The 23530-nt window shown below is 35.4% G+C and overlaps 1 protein-coding gene across 1 annotated transcript in view; it reads right to left on the bottom strand.

Annotated features, from left to right (window-relative positions):
* The window catches only part of ASCC3 (activating signal cointegrator 1 complex subunit 3), a 246586-nt gene that overhangs the window by 38651 nt on the left and 184405 nt on the right, over positions 1-23530 (bottom strand). The window contains exons 31-36 of the mRNA XM_051614470.1: positions 17172-17309; positions 16950-17070; positions 14285-14417; positions 12022-12147; positions 2763-2874; positions 2338-2472 (exon numbers count right to left, since the gene is read on the bottom strand). Coding sequence (XP_051470430.1) covers positions 2338-2472; positions 2763-2874; positions 12022-12147; positions 14285-14417; positions 16950-17070; positions 17172-17309 — 765 coding nt within the window. The remainder of the gene's footprint in view (positions 1-2337; positions 2473-2762; positions 2875-12021; positions 12148-14284; positions 14418-16949; positions 17071-17171; positions 17310-23530) is intronic.

Here is a 23530-nt window from a genome sequence, read left to right as displayed (position 1 = left end):
GATAATAAATTTCTGAATTCTTGGAAGCATTCTTGCTTTTTTCCTGGTTTTGTTTTAAACATAGTTATGCTCTGTTTCAAGTTACACATTGACAATTCAGTGAAAACTTGCCTATATCCCTTTTCAAACCCACATCATCAGTATTTTCTTTGTTACACTTGTACACCTCTATCTTCCTTATATACATCCGACAACTTGTAAATATCTAAAGGTTTGCCAGATTATGAACAAAACCAACAAAAAAAGACCCATGTCACAGCTACAACAGCCTGCAACGGCCTTTCAGAAATGTTATTCCTAAATAATACAGTCTAAAATTAAAAAAATTGAAACTCAGTGATCAGCAGAATAATCATGATTGTAATTATGTTTTGCAATGGTAACAGGCCTTTCTGTACTATAGCTACAGCTTTCAGTTCCAGCATCATTAAGAGATTCTTCAAATTACTTTTAAAATATCCTTTTCCCTGAGGATTTTCACTTATACCTAATTAGACTACTTACCCCATGCCATGTAATTCCCCATGGCCAAAACTGCTAAATGCTTCAATAAGAAGGAGGAGGGCACCAGTGGAGCAAGGCAGATGTAATGTCATCGGTTAACAATAGAGGTGTGAAGCAACTGTCGTAATTATAAAACTCATTAATTCACAGTGTTTAGGGGAAAAAAAAACACCACAACAACCCTTGGCAATAACTGTTGAAATGGCAATTCTTTTCAACACTACATCACACTGAAAAAAACACTTTCAATTTACACCTTCAACAGGACAGTAATTCTACTAGTAATTATGAAAATCAACATCTGCATAAAAAGTAAGAAAACCTGTCAGCTACAATGGTATCCAACATTCATAGATCCTTCTTGTCTTTCAGACTGACATATGGCATATTTTGACCCCTGCACGATTTTATTGTTACTCTCATTCCTCTTAAGACTGTAAATAGACAGCTTTCAAGACTATATTTCCAGAAAATAAAAGGCATTAGAAAGAATTAAAGGAAGATTAATGAAAGTTAGTTTTTACAATCTCTGCCCAACAGTAGGATCCTAGAATTCATCTACAAGAGAAATATTTGCCATTTACCTTTGTATTTCATGCAAGCTGCTCAAATGAGGAACCCTGATTAAGATAGACAGGTTCTGCTTCCATTAAACTTCCATATCCTGCTCACTAGTTCAGGCAGTGCCATGAAATATCCCTCACCTCTGCTAATGCTATTCTCAAACTTTCCCTGTCCAAATTTGTCTGAACATTCTGAAATTCTGAAAGTTTCTAGGTGGAGAAAATTTTCTCTAGAGAGGAGAGACTTTAAAGAGGCAGCAGGTGGAGTAAAGCTGTCACTTTTAATACTCAGCACTGTATTATTTAACTTCTCTTCACTAGTGGGTTTTTCTTGTTAAAATTTCAGTTATTTTACATACAGTATATATGGGAATTGTGTTTGATTACCATTTTGAATTCAGCAGAATATGCTCTATTTCATTTAATATAATTTGCAATGTTTTCTGACAACAGAACAACAGACATTGCAGGGTCAGTGATAGCAATTCCCCTATTTACGTTGTCTAACCCCTTCCATTATAAAAGATTACTGTGGCCTTTATTTCTGAGCTGTAACACTTTGAATGTTTGCAGCAGGTGATTTAGATTTATCAGAAAGAAAGTCTCTGTACCAGAAAAGTGGCTTTCCCAGTGTCATAAAATGCTTATCAGTTTCTCTTGAGATGCAAACTGTTGAATAGCACAATTTTTATTTTTCTCCTTGCATTTCTCCTCAGAGAAATGTTGGCAGCACGTCACAAAAATAATGAATATAAAAGTAACATTCACTAGGACTAACTGTATGAGCTGGCCCATTACTGCAGGTTATGACTTGAGGGATAGTGAGGTGGCTGGGAGAAGTAAAAGGAGACATTTGAGGGAACAGGTCTTCCCCATATGTGTCCCTCACTTCTTAAAGCTCCTGTATCTTCCAGATTGCCCCAGTGCAAAGTGATGGTGCTGATGCAGATTTAGGATGTTGATATGTGCTGACTGTTCTGGCATTTTGGTATTATACCTAACTTAGAAAAAAACAAGTATCAGATTCGAATACACCCTTAATATTATAAAGGGACATAAGAAGAGAACCAGGTGTATACAGTGATTTTAATGTACTGATTTGATGAAACACTTCAAACATCAAAAATGGTTCAGGTATACTAAAAACAACAAGAAATGAAATTACAGATAAGGGAGGAAAGGCTTTTCTTTAGTGTGTTTTTTCATACACTTGTGTCTTTCAGAGTCATGATATAACATATGTTTAAGTTAAGAAAATATCAGCACTTACTGTCAGAATTAAGAGCAATTCTTCAATGTTGTTTTCAGGTTTCAACTGATCTTTGAACATCCCAATAGTTGGATGCTTCAAATAGTAATAGGAAGCAATGCGGCCGTAAGTCAGAGGTTCAATGCTGCGATTATCCTGTTAGAAGAGGAATCAAATATACCTGGAATCCACACGGCTCAGTAGAAATAGTTACTACAAAACTGTAGAATATTTTAAGGCTGCTTTATAAGAGAGAACAGCAACAATGATTTAGTATCATAATTTAGCTGCAACCCCAATTGGGCTCAGTTTTTAACGTAAGTCTTACAAATAGCTCCACACACAGACTCTACCATCTCCAGTCAGGAGCACGTCTGTATCCTGCTGTTCCCAATGTTTAGGAACATCTATCTTACTGAATCTTGTAAGGCACAGATTAGTCTTACCTCCCCAATTTCAATGCAGTAGGAACATTCCAAATCAAAGAGGGATTTCTCAACAAGGCTTGAGAGGTACTTATTCATAGTGTCATGGCTCACATCATCCAAGTTATAGTAACTACATAAATTGAAAACAGATGCATTTCATGAGTACTTTTTACACACTGAAGATTTTTAACAATAACATCTTGTAGGAAAACTTACAAGGCTGCTGTAATACACACACCAACTTGGAACAGCAAATATCCACATGAAGCAATTAAACACAGAATTATTCCCTTATATAGTCTAACAAGAAATTCATCATTCTTAAATGGTTTGTGGGAGTAACCAACATAATACAAGCATGTGCATATGGAGAGATGGTAATTTATCTGCCTATTAATAGAAAGGCTGATACAAACAGAACTGGATTGGCTGTATTTTGTTAATGGGAAAATCTTCCTCCCTGCATAAGTATATTTTCCTGATTATATAAATATGAAAGTGAACAAGCACTACTAACACAAATAACAAGATTTCAACTTCAAGAGAAAGTTAAAAAGCCACCAAGGATAGCAACTGTTCTTAAAATCCTGGAACTCAGAAAAGAAACACTAGGCACATAGTGACATCTCTTGAAAAAGTAACCATACACCAATCCAAATGTTGATGTTTGGTGTGTTATTTCCACATCTTTTTATTCTCAAAGTTAAATTGCTACAAAGAAGGAATAGAGCATTTGTCAGCGTGGTTACTTCACCTGTTCATTTTCAGGTAAACTATATATAGTAAGAATGGTCATTAGTTATCTGTAGGAAGGAAAATGGTTTATGAAGTGTGCCAAAACATATTGCTATGCCAGCATCCAAAAAAAGATACAGTGACTGAAGCTTGCACTCCTTAACCACAGAACTTCATCTTATAATACAAGATTCTTTCTCACACAGAGAGCTCTTACTTAGGAAACCCCAGATAAAAACGTAGCAAGAACTTGTGTCCTAGATTCAACAAAGGCACCAATTCAGACAGTAACAATGAAGTTCAATGAGCAGTAAAGAAAAACTGAGCATGCTCAGAAAGTTTAAAAACGCTGAACTGAAGCAATTAAATAAGGCAATTTCAAAGTGGAATTCAAACAAACAAAAGATGTTATGATTTATTGAAATGTTAAAAAGCAGAGTAAGAAAAGGTTGTCCCTGCTCATTTAATTCTATAGAATACTGTCACAGAAAGAGACTGCAGGGATTGCTGCAACGATGGAAGATGCTCCTTTGTTCACACTAGCTGCTTTACTAACGTTTTCTACTGGTACGATGCCCTCAGCATCCCCACTGGAAACACCACCACATGCTGTCATGGAGAGTAGGTTCTGCCAGTGTTACTCTGTGCAGGTGAACAGCAGGCTGCAAAACACTGTGCTCAGATTCATTTTAGGTGGTTTTACATAGTTACAGCTACACCTGAGCTAGTCTTTTCAACTCCCTTTACTGCCAGGGGAGAGAAACATGTACTTGCAGAATGCTATTAATCTGAAGCATTTTATATACCTCCTTTAGGATGAGGTGAAATGTAATCACTGACTAAAAAAAGAACTTTAGACAGTTCAGCAGTTGATGCTATATTTGGGCAGATGAATCCCATTCTCTGATTTAACCTCTGTTTCGTTTACTGCAAAGCTGCTGTTAGCAAATTTCAAAACATGGAATTGTGTTTTTATCTACAAGCATCCTTCCATGACTGTCTCATTAACAGAATCTGACTTGCATTATTATTTTCTTAAACAGAGTTTTTAACATTTATCTTTTTGAATAGCAGTATCAGAACTGAAAATAAACTGCATGCTAACCAGCAGTTATTTCCAAATTTTTGTCCTTGTTATGAATCCCAAATTATGGGGTTAATTCTCCTGATGCTTTGAATGCTCACTTAAAATTGGGTAAAGTTGGAGTAAAACACTACTACAAGAAAAGGATAAAAAAACCTGTTCTCATAGCAGAAACCAGTCAGCTACATGAGACTACAACAAAGTGCATATATATGGCAGTGAAGTAACCAACTCTGGTATTTTATATGGATTCACGTTGAGATGACCTCAAATATTTAAAACAGCTACTGTCCAAATGAAAACAGAACACAGAAATATTTACACTGACTAAAACCTTTAGGATGTTAGCCACACATTATCAACCTTATGCAAAATGAACTTATTTGTAGCAAAAGTACTCTTAACATTTTCAACTTAATGTCCTTGACAGGCTCTTTGAAATTTACTGAAGTAATATAGTAATGATAAAAAATGATCAATATTTCCATCTGCACCTTTTATCTGCCCGACATCTTACCACTAAGCATGTTTAGACTCTGTTTATTAGCAGAAATTACTTCGTAACATTTTGTTTGCCTTCTGAAAATAAACGAGCAAATTAACTAGGTAAGTTGTTTAAGGATGTGAAAAGATTTTCTATTTTATACATCTAAACCACTACTGATTCATTAGTATTTTTCTCTATATTGAATATAAGGCTATTAAAATGATTATAATTAAGGCACTTTGTTGTCATGGTGTTCAGATTTTCACTGCATCATTTCAGAATGGTTATTTGCAGTACCACAACATTGATGATGGATAATGATAAAACAAAGGCAGAGATCTGGCCAACAGACTGAAATTATTTTTTTAGACTGTATTTTAAGATGCTAATTCAAACAGATTTAATCTTGTGCTCTGCTTAATTTGCTGCATTTCACACTGAAGTTGTAATCATAAAAGGCACTACAATGCCTTTTTAAAACTTATGAATCTGAAATTTGTTGATTTTTGGTAATTTTTTCTCAAAGGAGTAAATCTCTAGCTGCCCACTGCAAACAAAAGAATGTATAGAAAAATCTTAAATGGTTTGTAATCTTGAGTGAAGTGGTACCAGTGTGTTTTCACTACTATGTATAATGGGGTAAATATAATTTTGAGCACACCCACAGGAGCTTCTTGGTCACTCAGCACATTTTCCCCTAATAAAAAGCAAAGCCATTAATCTAGAAAGACATGTTAAAATCATTAGTGAAAACAGAGGCATCATGACATTAGACAGCATTTTGAATGCACAGGCATAAATGCAAGTTGAATTTTGCATGTTGGCATGCTCCAAGTATAAAACCTGCATCATATGTGAGTTCCTCTATGAAGCTGTATTACCTAACTATTTAATTACAGATAAAGAATAAAAACAATGCAGTTTCATGCTCACTGCATTGAATCATCTAGTCATTATTTTCCCTTTGCTACAAACAGACAGCTTACCTTTTTATCAGCACACCATTTCATTTATTTCACAGTGAAGCCCAGTTTCACAATAATTGACTTGTCAGAAGCTCTAATTTATGATGCTGGGCTCTGTAAGCCTTCTCCTATATTGGACTCAACCTGCACACAAGCAGGGTTGAATATTTACAATGCTGTTAACAGGTGCTGAGTTGTTTAATGATTCTAATAGCCAGAAGCGTACTGAGAAAGCCAGCGGGATCACAATTACAGGCTGTTTGAACACAACAATTACTCGTCCCCTGAGAGGTGTGAAAGTCAAAGGCAGTTTTATCCTAACAGCATCTAGCACATGGGCTAGGCAGGCTAACTTCCATTAGTAGTCCAGTGGGAAAAAAGCCGTAACAAACCCCTAGGTATCATAAACATTTACAAAGTATGTTAAATTCAAACAATCAAAAACTGAAGGAACTTTTGATTGTATTTTAAATAATATATTTAAAATCCCAAGCCCTGTAGAGCTCAGCAAGAACAACAAACCCTGAAACATGAACTTAGTTCTCTAATCTAAGAAAGTGTGGAATTTCATCAGCTGGGAAAGACACAGAGACGTGCAGGGACATAAAATGTAGATGAAGTTACACAAAACATTTAGGATTTAATGTGAATGGTGGCAATCATTTCCTGTTTAGCTTATGTAAACCTGACCTGAGATCTCTCTGGGAAATTTTTCATCAGCCTTGAAATGGTCCTGCTATAACTGTCAATGCTGTGAAGTCATTTGTTACAGCACCACATTTTTTATGTTCAGATTATACGGTAGTAATAGTAACACACGTAATGAAAATCAGTGGCAGAGTCAGCCAAAAATGTTAAAAGAAAAACTTGCCAGCCAGAAGCCTCTGAAACAAACGCACAAATTAATCTACAGCATTCACTTGCTAGCAAGAAAGAGTGCTTTCTGACATTTCCGTCCTGTAAGCAGAATTTTGCTATGAAAAAGTATGGGGGAAGCAGAGATAACAATTTTATAAATTGCTTTACTGCAGTTATCAATTGTTTCCTTTCCTCAGCTTGTGGCCTTCAGCAGCTGCCGTCTTCAAATGGTGCCATGGAAATGGTACTGAGTACATGGCACGACTGAAGGACCTTCATAGCCAGAGAACTATGAACCAATGTACCAACTCCTTCCTGTAGTTAAGGCAGTGCTGAGTGACTCTGGAGCCCATGACTGGCTTGCTGAAGTGCATGACAATGTGCACAAATGCTGCAGGCAGGAATCTCCATCTGTATTTTACTTGTATTTTCTTGCAGTCATATATTTGCTTATGCCAGGTATGAGAAAGAGATGCACTGCTACCCTTAATCTGTTTTTAGTATATTGTACATTGTCCCTGTTTAAGCAGATCAAAGAAGAGTCCAGTTTCTCTGACACCAGCAAGGTATTTGCCTCCACATCAGTGCTTCTAATTAAAATATTTACAAGGCATCTTAACTCCGAATATGTGTTGGTAAAATGAGAAATAAGAGATAATAGGCACATGTAAATTTGCTTACATGTTGACTGAGCATTTCTTTTTCCTATGATATATTCCAGCAGATAATCTGTACAGATAAAGAAAATATCCAAGTGTAGGAGGGCAATTATGTGCGTCTGTTTCCTGACCAGGGAGACAGGGGGTGTTCAGCTTTGCATTCTCACCTAAGACTGCAGCAGTTTTGGGAACAGGAGGCAGCTCAAATCCTCAGCAGCCTGGGGCTTCCCAGCTTGAGAAAATCAGAACCTTGAACTACATTCCCATACTTCTACACATCAGTGTGACCCTAATTATTTAAAATAACAAGCTCTTATTATGAAATTCATAATAATGCCTATAGCTGCTATTTTTGAAGCATATATACATGCACACAGATCTCAATGGGACTGTAACAGTGAGAATCCACCCAGAGAAGTATCTGCTTACGAGCGCAATATCCGGATACTGGTAATTTCTGCACTGTAACATACTTGCACCTTCTTAGCTTCTGTTCTTAGTAGCTACTACCAAACTTTTCCATTTTATCTTTTAATCTTAGTTAATTTAACTTTCTTCAGTAATCCTCCCTTCTGATATGATTCCAAAGTAGTCCTAAAATTCTGAATAGCTGGGATTTTTACACTGAAATACATATTATTCTATCCCGACTGCCTGATACCACCTGTCACCTCAATCCCAGAAACTATATTGGAACACTATACAATTATAACTTTTATTCAGATGTTTTATTCACAATGTTATTAGACATGCTCAGCTAATCATACTAAGAAAAAGAAATTGAAAGTAAAATATACGATAAGAGCATATCTGAGATACTTTAATTATAATTTCTGCTGCATTATTCTTTCACTCCAGAAAACTTTTTAAGACTGTGACACAAAGAGAAAAAAAAAATCCCTTAATAATACTTCTCAGAATGAATTAATAAAACATTTCAGGTCTTCACAAGGAATTTACACAGAAAACTGATTTCATAAGTGTGTATGTATATACATATACTCTCATATATATTTATAAATACATTAAAAACACCCACACGTTTTAACAGCGATGTGTGCACTCAGAATATCTAGAAATTAACTTTCCAAATGAAAGCTGATTCTGTTTAACTTTACATATGTTGTAAATTTCTATTTCTTTTTTACTGCACATGTATCTGGAAAATATCATAACCTGATTTACAGAAAATGTTTTCCATAGCCATTTCTCTTTTGTACGAAGTTGCAGATTATAATCTTTTATAAGGGTAAAAGAATGAAATAGCCAAGGAATTTCAGCCAAGGAAAGGAGACAGATGAGCCTCTCAAAATAAACCCTTTCAAAGAACAGGGCACTTTGCTGATCTGACTTGTATAATCCTGGCTAAGTAAAGAACACATCTACCACAGTTGTATATGGAAAGGAGAACACGTTGTAGTACTTGACTGAAGTAGCACAGAATCTTGGACTTACCATGCAAATTCAAGCCCCTGTACATTTAGGAATAATTGCTTTGGGGGGGGGGGAAAGAACAGGGAAGAAACTCTGCATACTGAGACTGATACACTTCGATAAACAGTTTTATTTGGATCACCCCTCTTGCTGCACATCATCCCTTGAACAACATGCAGGACTAGCCAGCATGCCTCTGAACAAAACTACCGCTCAGCTACTCCCCTCTTCCACATCAACAGCTCAATTACTCCTTCCATTTCACAGATTTCAAGATACAGGGATTCATCAAACAAGAAAATTAAAACAGTTTGATGAAAAGAAGTATTGTAACATGACAAGACTTTCAACCCCACCATTAAAAAAGCCATTATTACAAGTCTAACAAATTATCTCGAGTGTGTCAGAAAAACTTTTGTAATGAGTGCATGTTTAGAAGAAACCTACATACTTAAGAGCAAAAGGATACTTTGATCTCTAAATCACAACAAAGGTAGATTAAAGTTACTTAAATAGTACAAATTGTGGGCATTCAGTGAGGCATTTCATGATACTGGACTGGAACAGAAAGATCCTTGATTTGTTTATGCAGCTTTAATATACAAGTAGGTAAAACTGGCAATAAATGAGAATATAAATCTTCTGCATATTATCTAAGCCCATTATTTAGGGGATTTACAGCATCACATGCAATGACTTTTATGCCAATGAATCCCAAGGCAATTTACGAATCATGCATGTGGGAATTACTTATTCACCACTAAGGTACAATCACCTGCTGGCTAGAAAATAGTTCTTGTTTCTCAGTAGAGACTAAGTCAACAAAACTGCTGTGGGGCAGACATGATAAAGAGTGACACTGAGTAGGAACTGTGTAACTACCCAAACCAACATTCAGTCATTGTCATCCTACTCTTGTGAAAAAAACCCAACAACAAACATAAAACCTTTGGATTATTATAATTAGTTCTTTGGTGACATCAATAATTTAATATGCTCATCTATGGCACAGTAAAGTCCATTACTGTATTGCAACATAATAAAAAGTTATTTCATCTATCACTGACCTCTCTTCATAAAACTCTTCAGTTTTCCTTTGATGTATCTCATTCAAGCAATGACCATTTGCTTGGAGGAGGTCTGAACATACCACAGAGAAGTAGGTCCAGGAACTCTACTAACTGGCTAGCTTAGTAACTTTGGATGAAACTTAATATAATTTATTATCACAGCAAAGAATGGAAAGCATGCACATCCACTGCATTTGCATTTGGTATCTAGAAATGACCTCTTGGACGCAGTCAATAACGTCCTCCCCTTTTCTCCCTGGATGACTGAGTACACAATGCTGAGTATCTCTGCGTGGATGAGACAGGGGATAAAGCAGCACAACTTGTCAAATGTTCCAACCTGCAGGTGTGGCATTTCCAATAAAAGGCTCCAATTTTATTAGCAACTTCAATATGCATTTCTACCCTGCCATTATGGACATGACGAGTTCAAGATCTGATCATCTTGTTTCTCACTACAAGGGCTCTGCATCTCACTATCAAATATAGTATGTTTTTTTTTTTTTCTTTTTTTAACCCCATAATTTTCTTCCCACAATCCGCTCAGAATAGCAGAACTTCTGCTTAAAATTTGATATTGTGAGAACTTCAGATTTTGCCTTCCATGACACTGCACATAATGAAACTGCTGAGAAAAAGGACCATCAGTAAACATGCCAGCCTCATACTCCAGTGGGATCAAGTGGGAAGAGCTTGCTTATTAAATCAAATGACTACATTTCTGTATTCTACACTTACCTTTGAGCTATATGTTGTGTCTTAAAAATCTACCTACCACAGATACAACATGATCAAAGCTTGCCAAAGACAAATCAAAACATCACTGTACCATAGCAATTCAAGAGCAAGACATTTTAAAATAACCTTACTTATTCCTTATACTAAAAGAGAATAGTGTCTGCAGTGGCATAGTTTTTAAAATTAGTTGTAGTATGGATCATGTGTAAATTCCAAAGTCATACATCTAAGCACAGCTTTACCCATATCTAACCTAGACAAAACCAGAATTTAGCTGTTTTTCACTCTCAGGGGAGAAGTATCTTCCATATAAATATATTCATCTCGTTATGAAGTGAGAGAACTGAGTATGTTTTCTTTAGTTTACAGTTCTAACAGTCTGCATTTTCTATTTCCCAAGAAGATCAGCACAGGACTAGATGCAGAATTCAAAACTAAATAAGAATTCAAGGGAACTATTTGATCAACTTCAGGCTCTCATTAGCAGTTGCCCATGAAGAATTCAACTAAAAACAAACTCAGCCAAAAGTTATGGACATTATTTAAAAAATAAAACACTCTGGAGCACATCAAGAAACATTCAGTGCTATAAATGCCCAACTTTTTATTTGCCACATGATTTTGGTGGGTGAATGATCATGTGGCAGGTAACAGGCCATGTACCCAAACCAATGCTGTGGCAAAGGCAGGCTACATTGCTGGAACAGCTCAGAATGATCTGCATACCAGCTGGAGCTAGGCAGGATGATAACAATCACTGAAAATATTGCACACATGGTTTCACCAGGACACTCTAATGAAAGTAAACCTTATCACTGAGAAACAGCTGATAGCTATTCTTTCATTTATTAGGAAAATCCAGGTCTTAATAGATTTTCTATAGAAAACTGGGCAGAACATATCAATATGGTAGCTAAAAAAAAAAAGTAACACATAATAAATACAGTACCCAAAGGAATGTGATAATCTGGAGTTTTATTTTAGGGAGGCTGATGTAGCCCTCTCAATAAGGCTATTTTATAGTTGTCACTAAATTGTAAAATTATCTGCCAAGAAATGCATTTATATTTAGAGAAAAAATTACTAAAAAAATGTGCACACAAGTTTTATTCCATGTGTGGGCCAGTAATGCTCCTACACTGGAGACTGCTAAGTATTTTACACTCTGACAGCAGTGGGATCACCTTTGGGTCAACTCTACCCTCAAGTTACCTTTAGATTAAATTGCATTTGTATTTTATACTCACGTTGGGTTCATTATAAGTCGACGGAAGAAATAAGTCCAGGTGATATAATCCATTGCATCCTGCTTAGAAGTAATAGTTCCCGCAGCAATTTCAGCATTCAAGTGGTCAGCCAGCACTTCTAACAAGCTGAAGAACAGAAAACAAGAGGACTTTGCTGACTTTACAATAACAAAGACAGGTAATATATTTTGTAGAGCTGTGCATTAAAAGGTTTATTACTTTTAATCTGAAAATATTATACATTTATCTTCTGATAAAAGAGGAGAGAGGGAGAAAGGGGAATGTAATTGCAAGGTCAGTCATCTTCTTTACATGATAGTGGAATGAGGCTCAAATTACTTTTTGATTGGGCCAAGAATGCACAAGTTTAAGTCATTCATGGAATGTATTCAGATGGAGCTACTCAGTGGTAACTTCTGAATATTGTGTTGACCATATGATCGTGCTAGCTTAATCCAATAGAGAATCATATGGAAAGACAAACAGGAAATGAAACAGTGGCAATAGCTTAGCAAATACTTGACAAATACTTGAGAGCTATTCAAATTACATCAAAACTGCTTCTCCCAGACTTTTCCTCATCTTCATCCAATGTGACAAAAAAGAAAAAAAAAGCAAGCCGCTACTTTTTACTCAGATCTAAACTCAAAACCACAGAAGAACAAAAGCAGTATAAAATGATTCTTACAAAGAAAGATACTATTTAGAGTCATTAAATAGAACTAAGACCTCCATTAGGGTATCGAATGAGATCATGGCTGGCTAGAGTTCAATCAGGGAATGGCAAATATCTTTCAGGATCAACCTAATTTTTCTTGTATTATAATCCTTTTTCTTTTCCTACTGTTCTTTCCCTGTTGCTAAAGGTAAATAATGATTTGGTATGAGTAACTTTTTAACTGCTCTACACCACTTATTGCATGCCTCTGAAGGTAGGAACAGCAAATGTTCTACCCAGAATGTCCAGCAGAAACCAGACAGATGATTCAACACCTATTCCACAATAAAGAGTGCTTTATCTTTTGCTTCTAATATGCCATATCTCATACTCATAATCAGTGAGAGCAAAAGGCCCGTCATATGAGTTGCATAATCAAGTCTGACAACTAAAACATAGACAATGGCTTTTAGAAAACACTTTAATTAAAAAATGCTAATTTTAATTTTACAAATTGGAAATACTATACAAAGCTGAGAAATATGCTCTTTGGTAGAACAGATGGGAAAGCATTCTAAAACTAAAAGCCCCTGAAATACTCCCAAACAGTTTCTCTTTGAAGCTATGAAGCCTCTTACATCAACTACTTGGTCATAAAAGAGACCAGGACAACTCTAAGTTAATTGGATCACAACATACATTGAACTTAACAAGACTGCTATTTATATGTGAATGCTCTGAAGTTCTATCAAATATTCTTTGTTTATAGTAAAAGATGGAATATATAAAACTAGGAAGGAAATATATACACACAAAATGAGCTACTAGAAACATAGAATATTTATAGTATTCCAAACAGGAACAAGCTGTGATTACTACATACTTAAGATATGATTCCTTTATTTAGAAACCTCACTTACTAAGCAATGAATTACAAGGGTTTCTAGTTTATGCTAGTGCCAAACAGTCTGGATAGATCAGTATTTTAATCACAATGCTCTTTTGACTTATTAGCTATCATTATGAAGAGATTCAACTCATAGCCTTTTGTGCTAACTAAAATGTGTATGTTAAAAAAAGTGTGATCTCTTAAGGAAATAAGCTGCATGTCTGCACATTCTTTATTTGCAAAAATTGTCTGTCTGTCTGTGCACCACAGAAATCAACCTTCACATACATGAGCCCATTTCAACTACAATTCACAAGTGGATAGCACTCCCAAGCTCCTACAAATTTCCTGACCAGATAGAGGTAAGAAATTCAGAATTTGTCACAGAACTTCAGAGAGGGTTATGAGGATCATGCATAGTTGCCCTGAAGAACAGTTGCGCTCACACAACTGTTGTCTGAGACAACACTCAGGAGCAGAGAAGCATTTGTAGTATGATCTGGGAATGGACTATAGAGCTCAACAATGTTTCAAAACTCATAGAAGAGAAGATTTTTCTGGTTAAAGATGGGTAATATTTTTTTGAAAATTATTTTCCTCTGGGACTCCAATATTTAGGAGATATTTGGCACAGGAATTTTGTTTCACTTTTCTTTAGCCCTCATCCGTAGTATTGCTTATAGTTTGAACAGCTTTACTCATTGCTTTATCTTTACCTTGATTCCACTGGGAAAGGTTCATAAAGGAATTTTTTGTAGAAGTCTTTCTTAATATCGTGAACTAGAATTACAGCTTTTCCTTGGTCATCAAACTGTGGTCTGCCAGCACGTCCCATCATCTGAAGTACATCTGGCAAAGAGACAATCATGAATAAAGCAAATGTATTTATCTGAATGTATAAATAAATGTATTTAGGTCTGTGTAATGTACAATACAGGATTTTTTTATTTCTTTTGCCTCATATGCCCTATTGGTTTTGACACATCTCATTCTTTCTCCCATCTCATATCAATATATGATGAACTTCTTTCTGGCAGAACTTTTTCTCCTGCATACTTTGAAGACCACCCACTGCAAGAGAATCCAGGCTTACATCTAATACAATTTTCCTCTACTCTCCTTCCGTTCTACACACATACAGTTAACTCCTTGTGTTAATTTAGGAGTGACATAAAAACATAAAATTATATTTGTCTGAGAATGATGTTTTTGAATAGGTATGTGCACAAGGAGGGGGATTAAACAGCACCTTGCTATTCTACAGCGGTGAATTAAATTATGCATAATACCATATAGTACAGGGATTTACCAACAGGCGTCAGGAAGTTGGTTTTGTCAATATTCACTATGTAATTATCCAAACCCAATATTTTCTTTCTTGACTATATGTTGCTTGGCTCCTTTAATCACTGGACTAAACTGAAATGTTAAATATGATCCAATTGGCCGACTAAATGGCTGGTAACTGAGAAAAGGCCCTCCTCAAAACTTCTGTCTTCACTCAAAGGAGCATTTTTATTTATTTTGAAATTTCTGAACACTCCAGAATGATTCATTCTGCCCTCAGCTGCTTCCTTGGAGCCAAATGCATCCCTGATACAGAAAGGTAACTTCAGAAGGGGGAAACCAAGTCATACCATGACGGTACCGCGAAGGCGTAACTTGAGGGCAGCATTAAAGACAGTATTGTGCAATTTTGGAAGTATTTCAGAAAGAAGCTCATTACATTTTCATTTTACTGCTGCTGCAAAACTGTGCTACCTATCCACAGAACTGCCAGATGCATAAATATTGTCTAGAAAGTTAAAAATAAAAATGCTCTAAGCAAACCGCACCACATGTTTCTTCATAAAGTAAGGAATCTGCATTTTCTGTTGCAGTGCAGACAACAAAATCTAAAATGCTTCCATCAGTCCCTCAAGTTTTACTGAAAAGTCAAGAATTAAACAACTCCTAATGTCCCAGTCACCTGAATTCAGGAACGCAACACAGAGTGAAAGTACAAGCACTCCCTAAAGCCTTTGTACTTTGTACAACAGATTTCTAAAACAGCACAATAAGTCTTCAATGCTTATTGAGTTCCTGATTTCTTCTGAATATATAACCTTCCCTATTACTTCTCTCTGACAGTCCCACTGATTCAACATTAAATTTAAAACTTTAGTTAATTTCTTTCCTCATCACTTTTCCTCAGTGAGCAACAAAGTCAGTCGTCACTATTCTTCCAGTCAGGACGACAGAGATACTACCCTGTGGAGACTGTTCGTACTAAGTTTACATCAGCCTCAATCAGTCACAAAATGCAACTGTATATGGCTAAGCTCCCAGGTCATACCAGAATTTCTGAACAGGAGTTTCTCTGGAAATTGATCCCAAGTTTCCCGCAGAGCACTAACCACTAAATTAAGCTTTATGATGGGTTACTTGGAGAAGTAACCCCTGTAGTATTTTCAGTGTGAGCTTCTTTTCGTCAGTAAGCTTCTCTTGCTGAAAAGACAGTGTGGTTAAAAAGATGCAAACCCTCTACTTACATTACAAATAACATTTAGACTGTCCTTAGGTAAATACCTCTCTGTTATGGTTTAGAATTATTTAATAATAAACTTTCAGTTTCAAAAAGAGAAAGGGAAAACAGAATAGGAAACCTGGTATAAATTTAGCTTGTCCTCATTCTTCAAGCTTAGTACCATCCAGACAAATATTCTCCCTGCCTGAACACTCAAAGAAGCTCTTCTGTGGTTCACTTTCTTAAGCTGGTTGAAAACACTGCAGAACTTCAGTTTGCAAAAAGCAGAATTTACTGGAGCCAAAAGCAATAAAAGTCTATATCAAACCAGAAATTCAAATATTTAATTTAGCTGCTTATTTCTGAAGTGTCACTTACTTCAAGTATCACTTCCATCACTGAAGATACTAAGGTTTTTTGTTTACTGTCAAGCGACTATGTATAAATTTTATGTTCTCATATATGTGATTCAACTGTTGCATTTCAAACCATGGTTAAGTATACTGTTAGAAATCTGTTTCTATTTAAAAAAGGTTTCAAAATGAAAAACATTATTTGATACATGAAAACTTCCTCTTAAACAATTAACTAGGTAGCTAAATATTACTTTATATTTTCCCTTTAATTTCTACTTTGGATGATTCACTACAAGGAATTTAGCACAGAAAAAAGATTTGCCAAACAGAAACATTTTCATTATTACATAAAATCTGAAGGAGTTCTATTGAATTAAACACAGAAATCCTTTCCTCAGCACTCTTAGTGTCTACCCAAATTGGGTATTTTCAGGGATCAGTTACTAAATAATTCAGATAATTTACATATGCTTGAAACAAATTTCAGCATCTGAGCATTTCCATAATTTATGTGAGTACCTGTAATGGGATAATCCACGTAACGCCTTGTTTTTCCATCATAGTATTCTGTTCCTTTAACAATTACTAAATGAGCTGGAAAATTTACACCCCAAGCTAATGTGCTTGTGGCAATAAGAACCTAAAACAGAAGGAAAGATTAATGAGGTAAATGTAACAAAAAGCCAACTTTTAAAATTCCATGTAAAACTCATTACGGCAGAATTCAAAGAACAGACGTACCTGGATTTTGCAGTTCACAAACAATTCTTCCACAGTTTTCCTGTCTCTCTCATGCAGACCTGCATGGTGCATTCCTATTCCAAAAGCAAGTGTCAGCTTCAGATTTGAATCTCTGACTGTCACTATAATGTCATTCATCTGTAAGAGAAAGATTAGTTGCATGTTTTAAAACATACTACTCAGAAACTGAAACTTTCAGGCTTGTTAGTATCTTTTTTTTTTTTTTTTTAATAGCAAGAAGAATTTGCTCAGTGCTGTTTATACAAACACAAAAACAGTCTCCAGTCACTGAATAGTCTGGTTTTAGTCTGGAAAAAAAAAAAAATCAAACACTATATTAATGATGGGAGAATACAAAATTCATATGGCTTTATTGACACACTAAGCAGCGCAGATAAGGAAATGAAAATGCTGAAAATATCTTGACAGGTCTGGCAAATGCTGGACATTCTGCTCTGTGTTTGTTTAATGCAACCCCTGGTATCAAAGGGATTAGAACTGGGATAAAACATAGCAAATTCCTGCAACCAATAACATCCTAACAATCATGAAAAAGAAATTTGCCTCTCTCTAACGACTACGAAAAGACAGACGGGGTTCTTCAGTTTGGTAATTCTGCAATTATTATTTATTAAAAAAAGTTTTCTATTGACATGCTTAAATGCACATTAATTTTAATTTATTTTTTTTTTGAGTGAGTTTGGAATTGATAGACTCAAACCCTGTAGCGAATCCCAACATACAGTAAGTGTCTACATTTTAAACTTTCAGAAATCCAGACAAAAAGGTATTTTTAATGACTATTTTTTTCAAATCTCATGTCAATGATCAATTAGAATAATTTTAACTACTATAATTTTAACTATATTCTTGCCTATGTTTTCAAGTAGTAAATTCCATAATAAGCTCATTTATTTCTGAAGATGATCTCTGTAAAAAGCCCCTCATAATGAACAAGAGCTTTATAACTTCTTATTTAGTAATTTTATTATGCAATATTCCACAATATTCCTCCTGTTGTTTTATTTCTAAGGCTTGTTTTCTGAATTTTAATATAATTATAGCCAGGAACTTTCAAACCTTGTCTCTTATTAGTGGTTTCCTGGTGCCACCAGCAGTGACACGATGATATTGCATACTTATGGGCAGCATCATTTATGGGTAACACAGGAGGTACAGCCAAGTTTAGAGAAAAAAATAGTAGTGTAAAACAAATTGCTCAGAGTAAGTGAAGAATTTGGACCGAGTATTCGGTCTCATCTCAGACTGAGTATCTCAAAGTACTGAGATACAATACCTGCACGACTGCAGGGATAACTTCATTCCCCCTTAGGGACTAGGAGGTGTTGCACTTGCAAAGTTCAGAATTGTAAACTCCTCTAAATGTTTTCTGGTTCTTACAATTCTCTGACATTAATGTTAATAAAATTATTCACATCTCTAAACCCAAGTTACATATGTCACTACTATTACAAACAAGCATCCTTAAGAGGTACTAAAACCCCAGAGAATAAAATGGTCCATATTCAGGATTTAAAAAACTCCAACAAACAATATAGATTTTGTAAATCAAGCAATTGGGTCAGGCAGATTAAATTACAAAGCATTTTAAAGAGTCTGTTTGCTGAAGCAGTATTGATTAACAGAACGAGAACTGATGGAAGTAACAGAGAACCTAATTTTAAAAAAATACTGTTCAAGTTTTGTCTTGGTCCAATCAAATCGATGTGTCAATGGAAGCTCCTAAACACTTTCCCTCCACAATCCAGTTGCCTGGATGCTCGTATTATAAGACATGGAAGGTTTGTTGCATAAACTGAGCTGGCATGTATTAAAGAAAATGATGCTTAGAGAAGAAAAGAGTGAAAGGGGCTATAAACACCAAAAGGCAAGGAAGCAGAAAGAAAAAAAAATAATTGAGAAATGAAGAGGGGGTAAGTCTATTTAGGAATGGGAAACAAGAAGACGGGTAGATAAGTAGAAGAGAGTAAAGAATTGAATGAAAGGAGGATATGTTAGAGGATAAAGTTTATCTATCTAGATACAATCAGCAAACCTTTGATTCCCCCAGTCACCATGTAGACATGTGACTGCAGTGCAGACAACATGAATTATGACCCATCTTAGAGATTTTTTTCTTCTAAGACAGAAAAATAGCTCAATAAAATGAGAACCCGTACACTGTTTTCTCTACAATTATGATCATCAACATACATTACTGAATATATTTTTTAACCTACTAATGCTTTTTGTGCTATGGATTTATGAAGTGGTAGTAGAAGCACACAGGCTCCTTATGCTCAGACACTTTGAGAAATAATAGTCACATGTACACATTTGATAGGGAATTAAGATGAACAAGTTGAAAATAGCTCTGGTAAATACCAGAAAAATAAATGAAAAAAATATTGCATTTACATTTTACTCCACATCTGCATTCAAAAACTGACAAAAGATATTATATTGCTGAATTAATTTTCCTCCTCGCCACCAAGAATCATCACATTACGATAGTTATGTATTTAATGTAAGGGAACAAGCCAGTTTCAAAGATATTTATTTCATTACTCACATGAGCAGAATTTGGTATTGGGAAAATAATGAATCTAAACTCCCTTTTCCTTTAGCAGAGCACAGGGATCAAATTAGCTGATTTGAATTAGTCTACAGTGATTCACTGCTTCTTCAGCACAGGCAGTTTTACGGTGTTAGTTATTTTCAGGACAGAACCTGAACTAAACCCTTTTGCCAGCATAAAACATCCTAAATTCACGCTGCTGGGGACTTATTCTAAGATGTTCTTCTTGCTTTTACAATCAGTGGTGGTTATTTTTTTTTCTTCCCTCTGACTTGTATTACAGCAGTGGCCTGTGGTGCTGTTAGTCATACCTGCAAAGCTCTGTAATTTACCACAGAAAAACTAAAGAACCCTTAGCAGGAGAGCTGGTGCATGTACTACTATCCTGTCATTTTTTTTAACAGCAGGGAATCCTAGTAATTTTTAGCTGACCCCTTATTTTCACATAAATCAATGTAATAAACACAACTATTTTAGCTGTAGGCACAATCCAAGGCTTAACATTCTCATGAAAATTTATTAAAAAATATAACTCTCTTATGTCAGTATAGTATAAGAGTATTATCACTTTCTATTAAGAAATAATGGCACAATTAATAGGTTCATTAAGCAGAAACAGACACAGCATTGTGACTATAAAACAAATCTAATGTTTCTGCACTGTTATAACTTCATTACTATCTATCATTCTGAAAACAACTGTAATATTAACTCATAAAAGGGTGAAGAAAATAAATTTCACCTTAAGAACAAGAATCATAGAATCATAGGGGTTGGAAGGGACATCGAAAGATCATCTAGTCCGAGATACAAGAAATGTATAGTAAAAATAATATAAGGAAAGATACATGGTACTGACATAAAAAAACCCCATACAACACCAATGCAGGGAACTTGATGCAAGGCAGGACTCGGCCCATGTGGATCCTTCACAGATTTTTTGATGAACAAGCACAAATATCTCTTGTGCTTTTCTAACATTAGGTTGATTAGGAATCCACCTTTTAGTTAAGAAAAAAACAAAAACAAGCTGAAAATCCATTTGGGACTCTAATAGGATTGCAAAATATTTATTATAAAAAAATAAAGTTTATTTCTGCCTTTTATAGTCTGATCTCTGAACAAGCTAGATTTTTCTTAAACTAGTAAGTAGTAATTTTCTTTGTTCCTGCACATATGTAAACTGTTGAACCATTTACTTTAAGCTAATAGAGCTTTTTTATATTTTAAAATTTATTATACTTAAAAAGCTTTTGTAGAAAGATAGGATTCCATTTAAGTAGATACATTACCCTGTGCCTGAAATACATTCCAGTCAGAGTATAATTCAGCAAGTTGATGACAATGCTGGCTCCAAAAGAAAGGAGGAGACCAGATTGGACAAGAATGAGCTAACAGATTGTGCAGCCCAATTCTGTCCCTTTGAGTGTGATATATTGTTTCAAGATGCTAAAAACCCATACTTTCTCAAAGCATATCTGTTGTGCTGGTTTTCCCATTTTCACAGAATCCTCATTATTAGTACTCTGTACTCTTTTCAAAGCACGTCAGACTCAGACCATATGCCACTGAATAATGCTTATCAATTGTCTAAAATGCCCAATAGAAGAAAGATGTGCCAAACAAAAGAATCGTGAAAGTTATGAAGTCTTTTACAAAAATAATTACATATTTCACATCTGCTACAGATGTTAAGTGAAATAAAAACATCTCCTTGTTATAACTAAATGTTAATTTTTTATGGCACACTTTGGTGTCATAAAAGCTACATCTTGTAGAAGGAAGTTGAACTTCTATAATGAGCAAAACACTTAGAAATCATTCTTGGGTACCCTTCCTGATGTTTAAGGGCAGAAAAAAAAGCCATCTTGTAAAATTATTTTTGATGAAGAGTTGACATCCTCCTACTCCAGAACTCTCCCAATACAAACAGGATGCTTAAACCACCTCAAATAAGATTACTGAAGTAACATTTTAAAATATGGTTTAAACAGTTAAGATGTATTATTAAAGCATCTACATTTAACACTAACAATCTCATCTAAGAGACAGCAATATACCTATTCATGACACAGACCAGATTCTTCTGTTCCTGTTTTATAGCACAGCATTACCTCAGAACAATAACATGGAGTTAATAGGTTATTTGATTTAAAGTTAGAGAAGAAAAAGTAATCTTTTGTCTTTTCAACAATTCTTGGGGTTGCTGTTTTTTTGGGGGGGGTGTGTGTGTGTTTTTTTTAGCAATGCAAACCAGAACTATATGGTAAAATTTAATTCAATTTCATGCATGTGTCTATGCATATTTCCACACAGTGTACAAAACACATATAAAAATCCATAATTAGATCACACATGTTTATACACTCACATCTCTAAAATAGCAAAATCAGCATGGGCCTGTTTCATTCTTTTAGATTCAATGAATACCTGTCATTGAAGTGCCCTTGAATTCAGTGGAAGCTGGCAATTACCTGGTATGGATGCTATTGAATATTGCAGTAGGTATGTTTGTGCTAAAAGATTTTTAGTTAGATGTTTCATAAAGAACAGTCTTAACAAGATGCAGATGGTAAAATGATGCACAAAGCAGAATGCAGAAATCTCTACAGTTAAAACTATGTACATGGGTACATCTCTTCTCAGTCCTTGCACTGTAAATGTATTGATAAAAAATCCAAACATCTGCCTAGTGAATAAATTTCTTTAAAAAAAAACAACGACCACCAAATAAGAAAACATCCTGCTTGTTTGATGGTAAGAACTGCATTCTAACTGCACACAATAAACAATAAATACTACTTCGTACTTGCGTGTTACATTAAAAACAAAAAGCAGTAAAAACATTAGAGAAAAATAAACTGAAAACTTGATTCTAATAAATTATGTTGTAAAAAGATTGCAACATCTGCCACCACCACAGATATAGATGCAATTTCTGAAAGAGGAGGACTTGAGCCTCTTTAGCCAGCTCTTAATGTAGAACAGTATCACTGATCTTACCCAAGCTTACCACCACAGACGGGTGGCACTGGCTGCTTCTAAAAGGATAATCTGAGCTGTTGTCCCTTTTAACAAGATAAATAATGGATCACACTGAATGTGACAGTCCTGGCTGACAGCTCCACATGAGAATTTTAGCTAGAAATGTTATATTTAAAAATAATCTCACGATGATACAAAAAAGCAGGGAAAGCGTGTTTTGTTTTCTTTTTTTTTTTTCACTGGCACACTGGCATCCATGAATAATAAAAAGAAATCAAGAATTACTCCCTTTACAGGGGCAGTCTTCTCTTTGAGATGCACTGCCTGACCACATTTCTGTAGAATACACCTGTGCCTCAGAAGTACAACCAGGATGATGTGTGCAGAGTGATGTCTACTGAAGAGTCCCTGCCAATGGCAAAGTCCTACTGCAAACGGCAAGGAAAGCAGATTCAGTTACTTCTTCACCCTTTGGTGAAAAACTCTGTGTTGGGACTGAAAATCCTAAGATGGATCGATTCACATTCTGGAATGTGCATGGACAATGCACCTTTGAGAAAGAGAAAAAAACTCCACCTCTAAGTCTCTAAAATAGGTAACCATTCTGTCTTCTTCCTGAGACTGTCTACTCACACTCTGCTTTAAGCCAAATATGGCAGTCCTGCTTAAATCCTGAAGAACCTCTGCACGTGCTACTCATACAAATTTTAAATGTAGGGATGAGCTTTGAAGAACCAGCTACAAATCTTGGTAATTAGGGTATTCCAACATCACTAGAGGCTTCCTTGCTCAGACT

Source organism: Apus apus, chromosome 3 (assembly GCF_020740795.1).
Source record: "Apus apus isolate bApuApu2 chromosome 3, bApuApu2.pri.cur, whole genome shotgun sequence".
NCBI lineage: Eukaryota > Metazoa > Chordata > Aves > Apodiformes > Apodidae > Apus > Apus apus.
The sequence above is the reverse complement of the archived record's forward strand: the minus strand, read 5'-3'. Positions and strand labels throughout refer to the sequence as shown.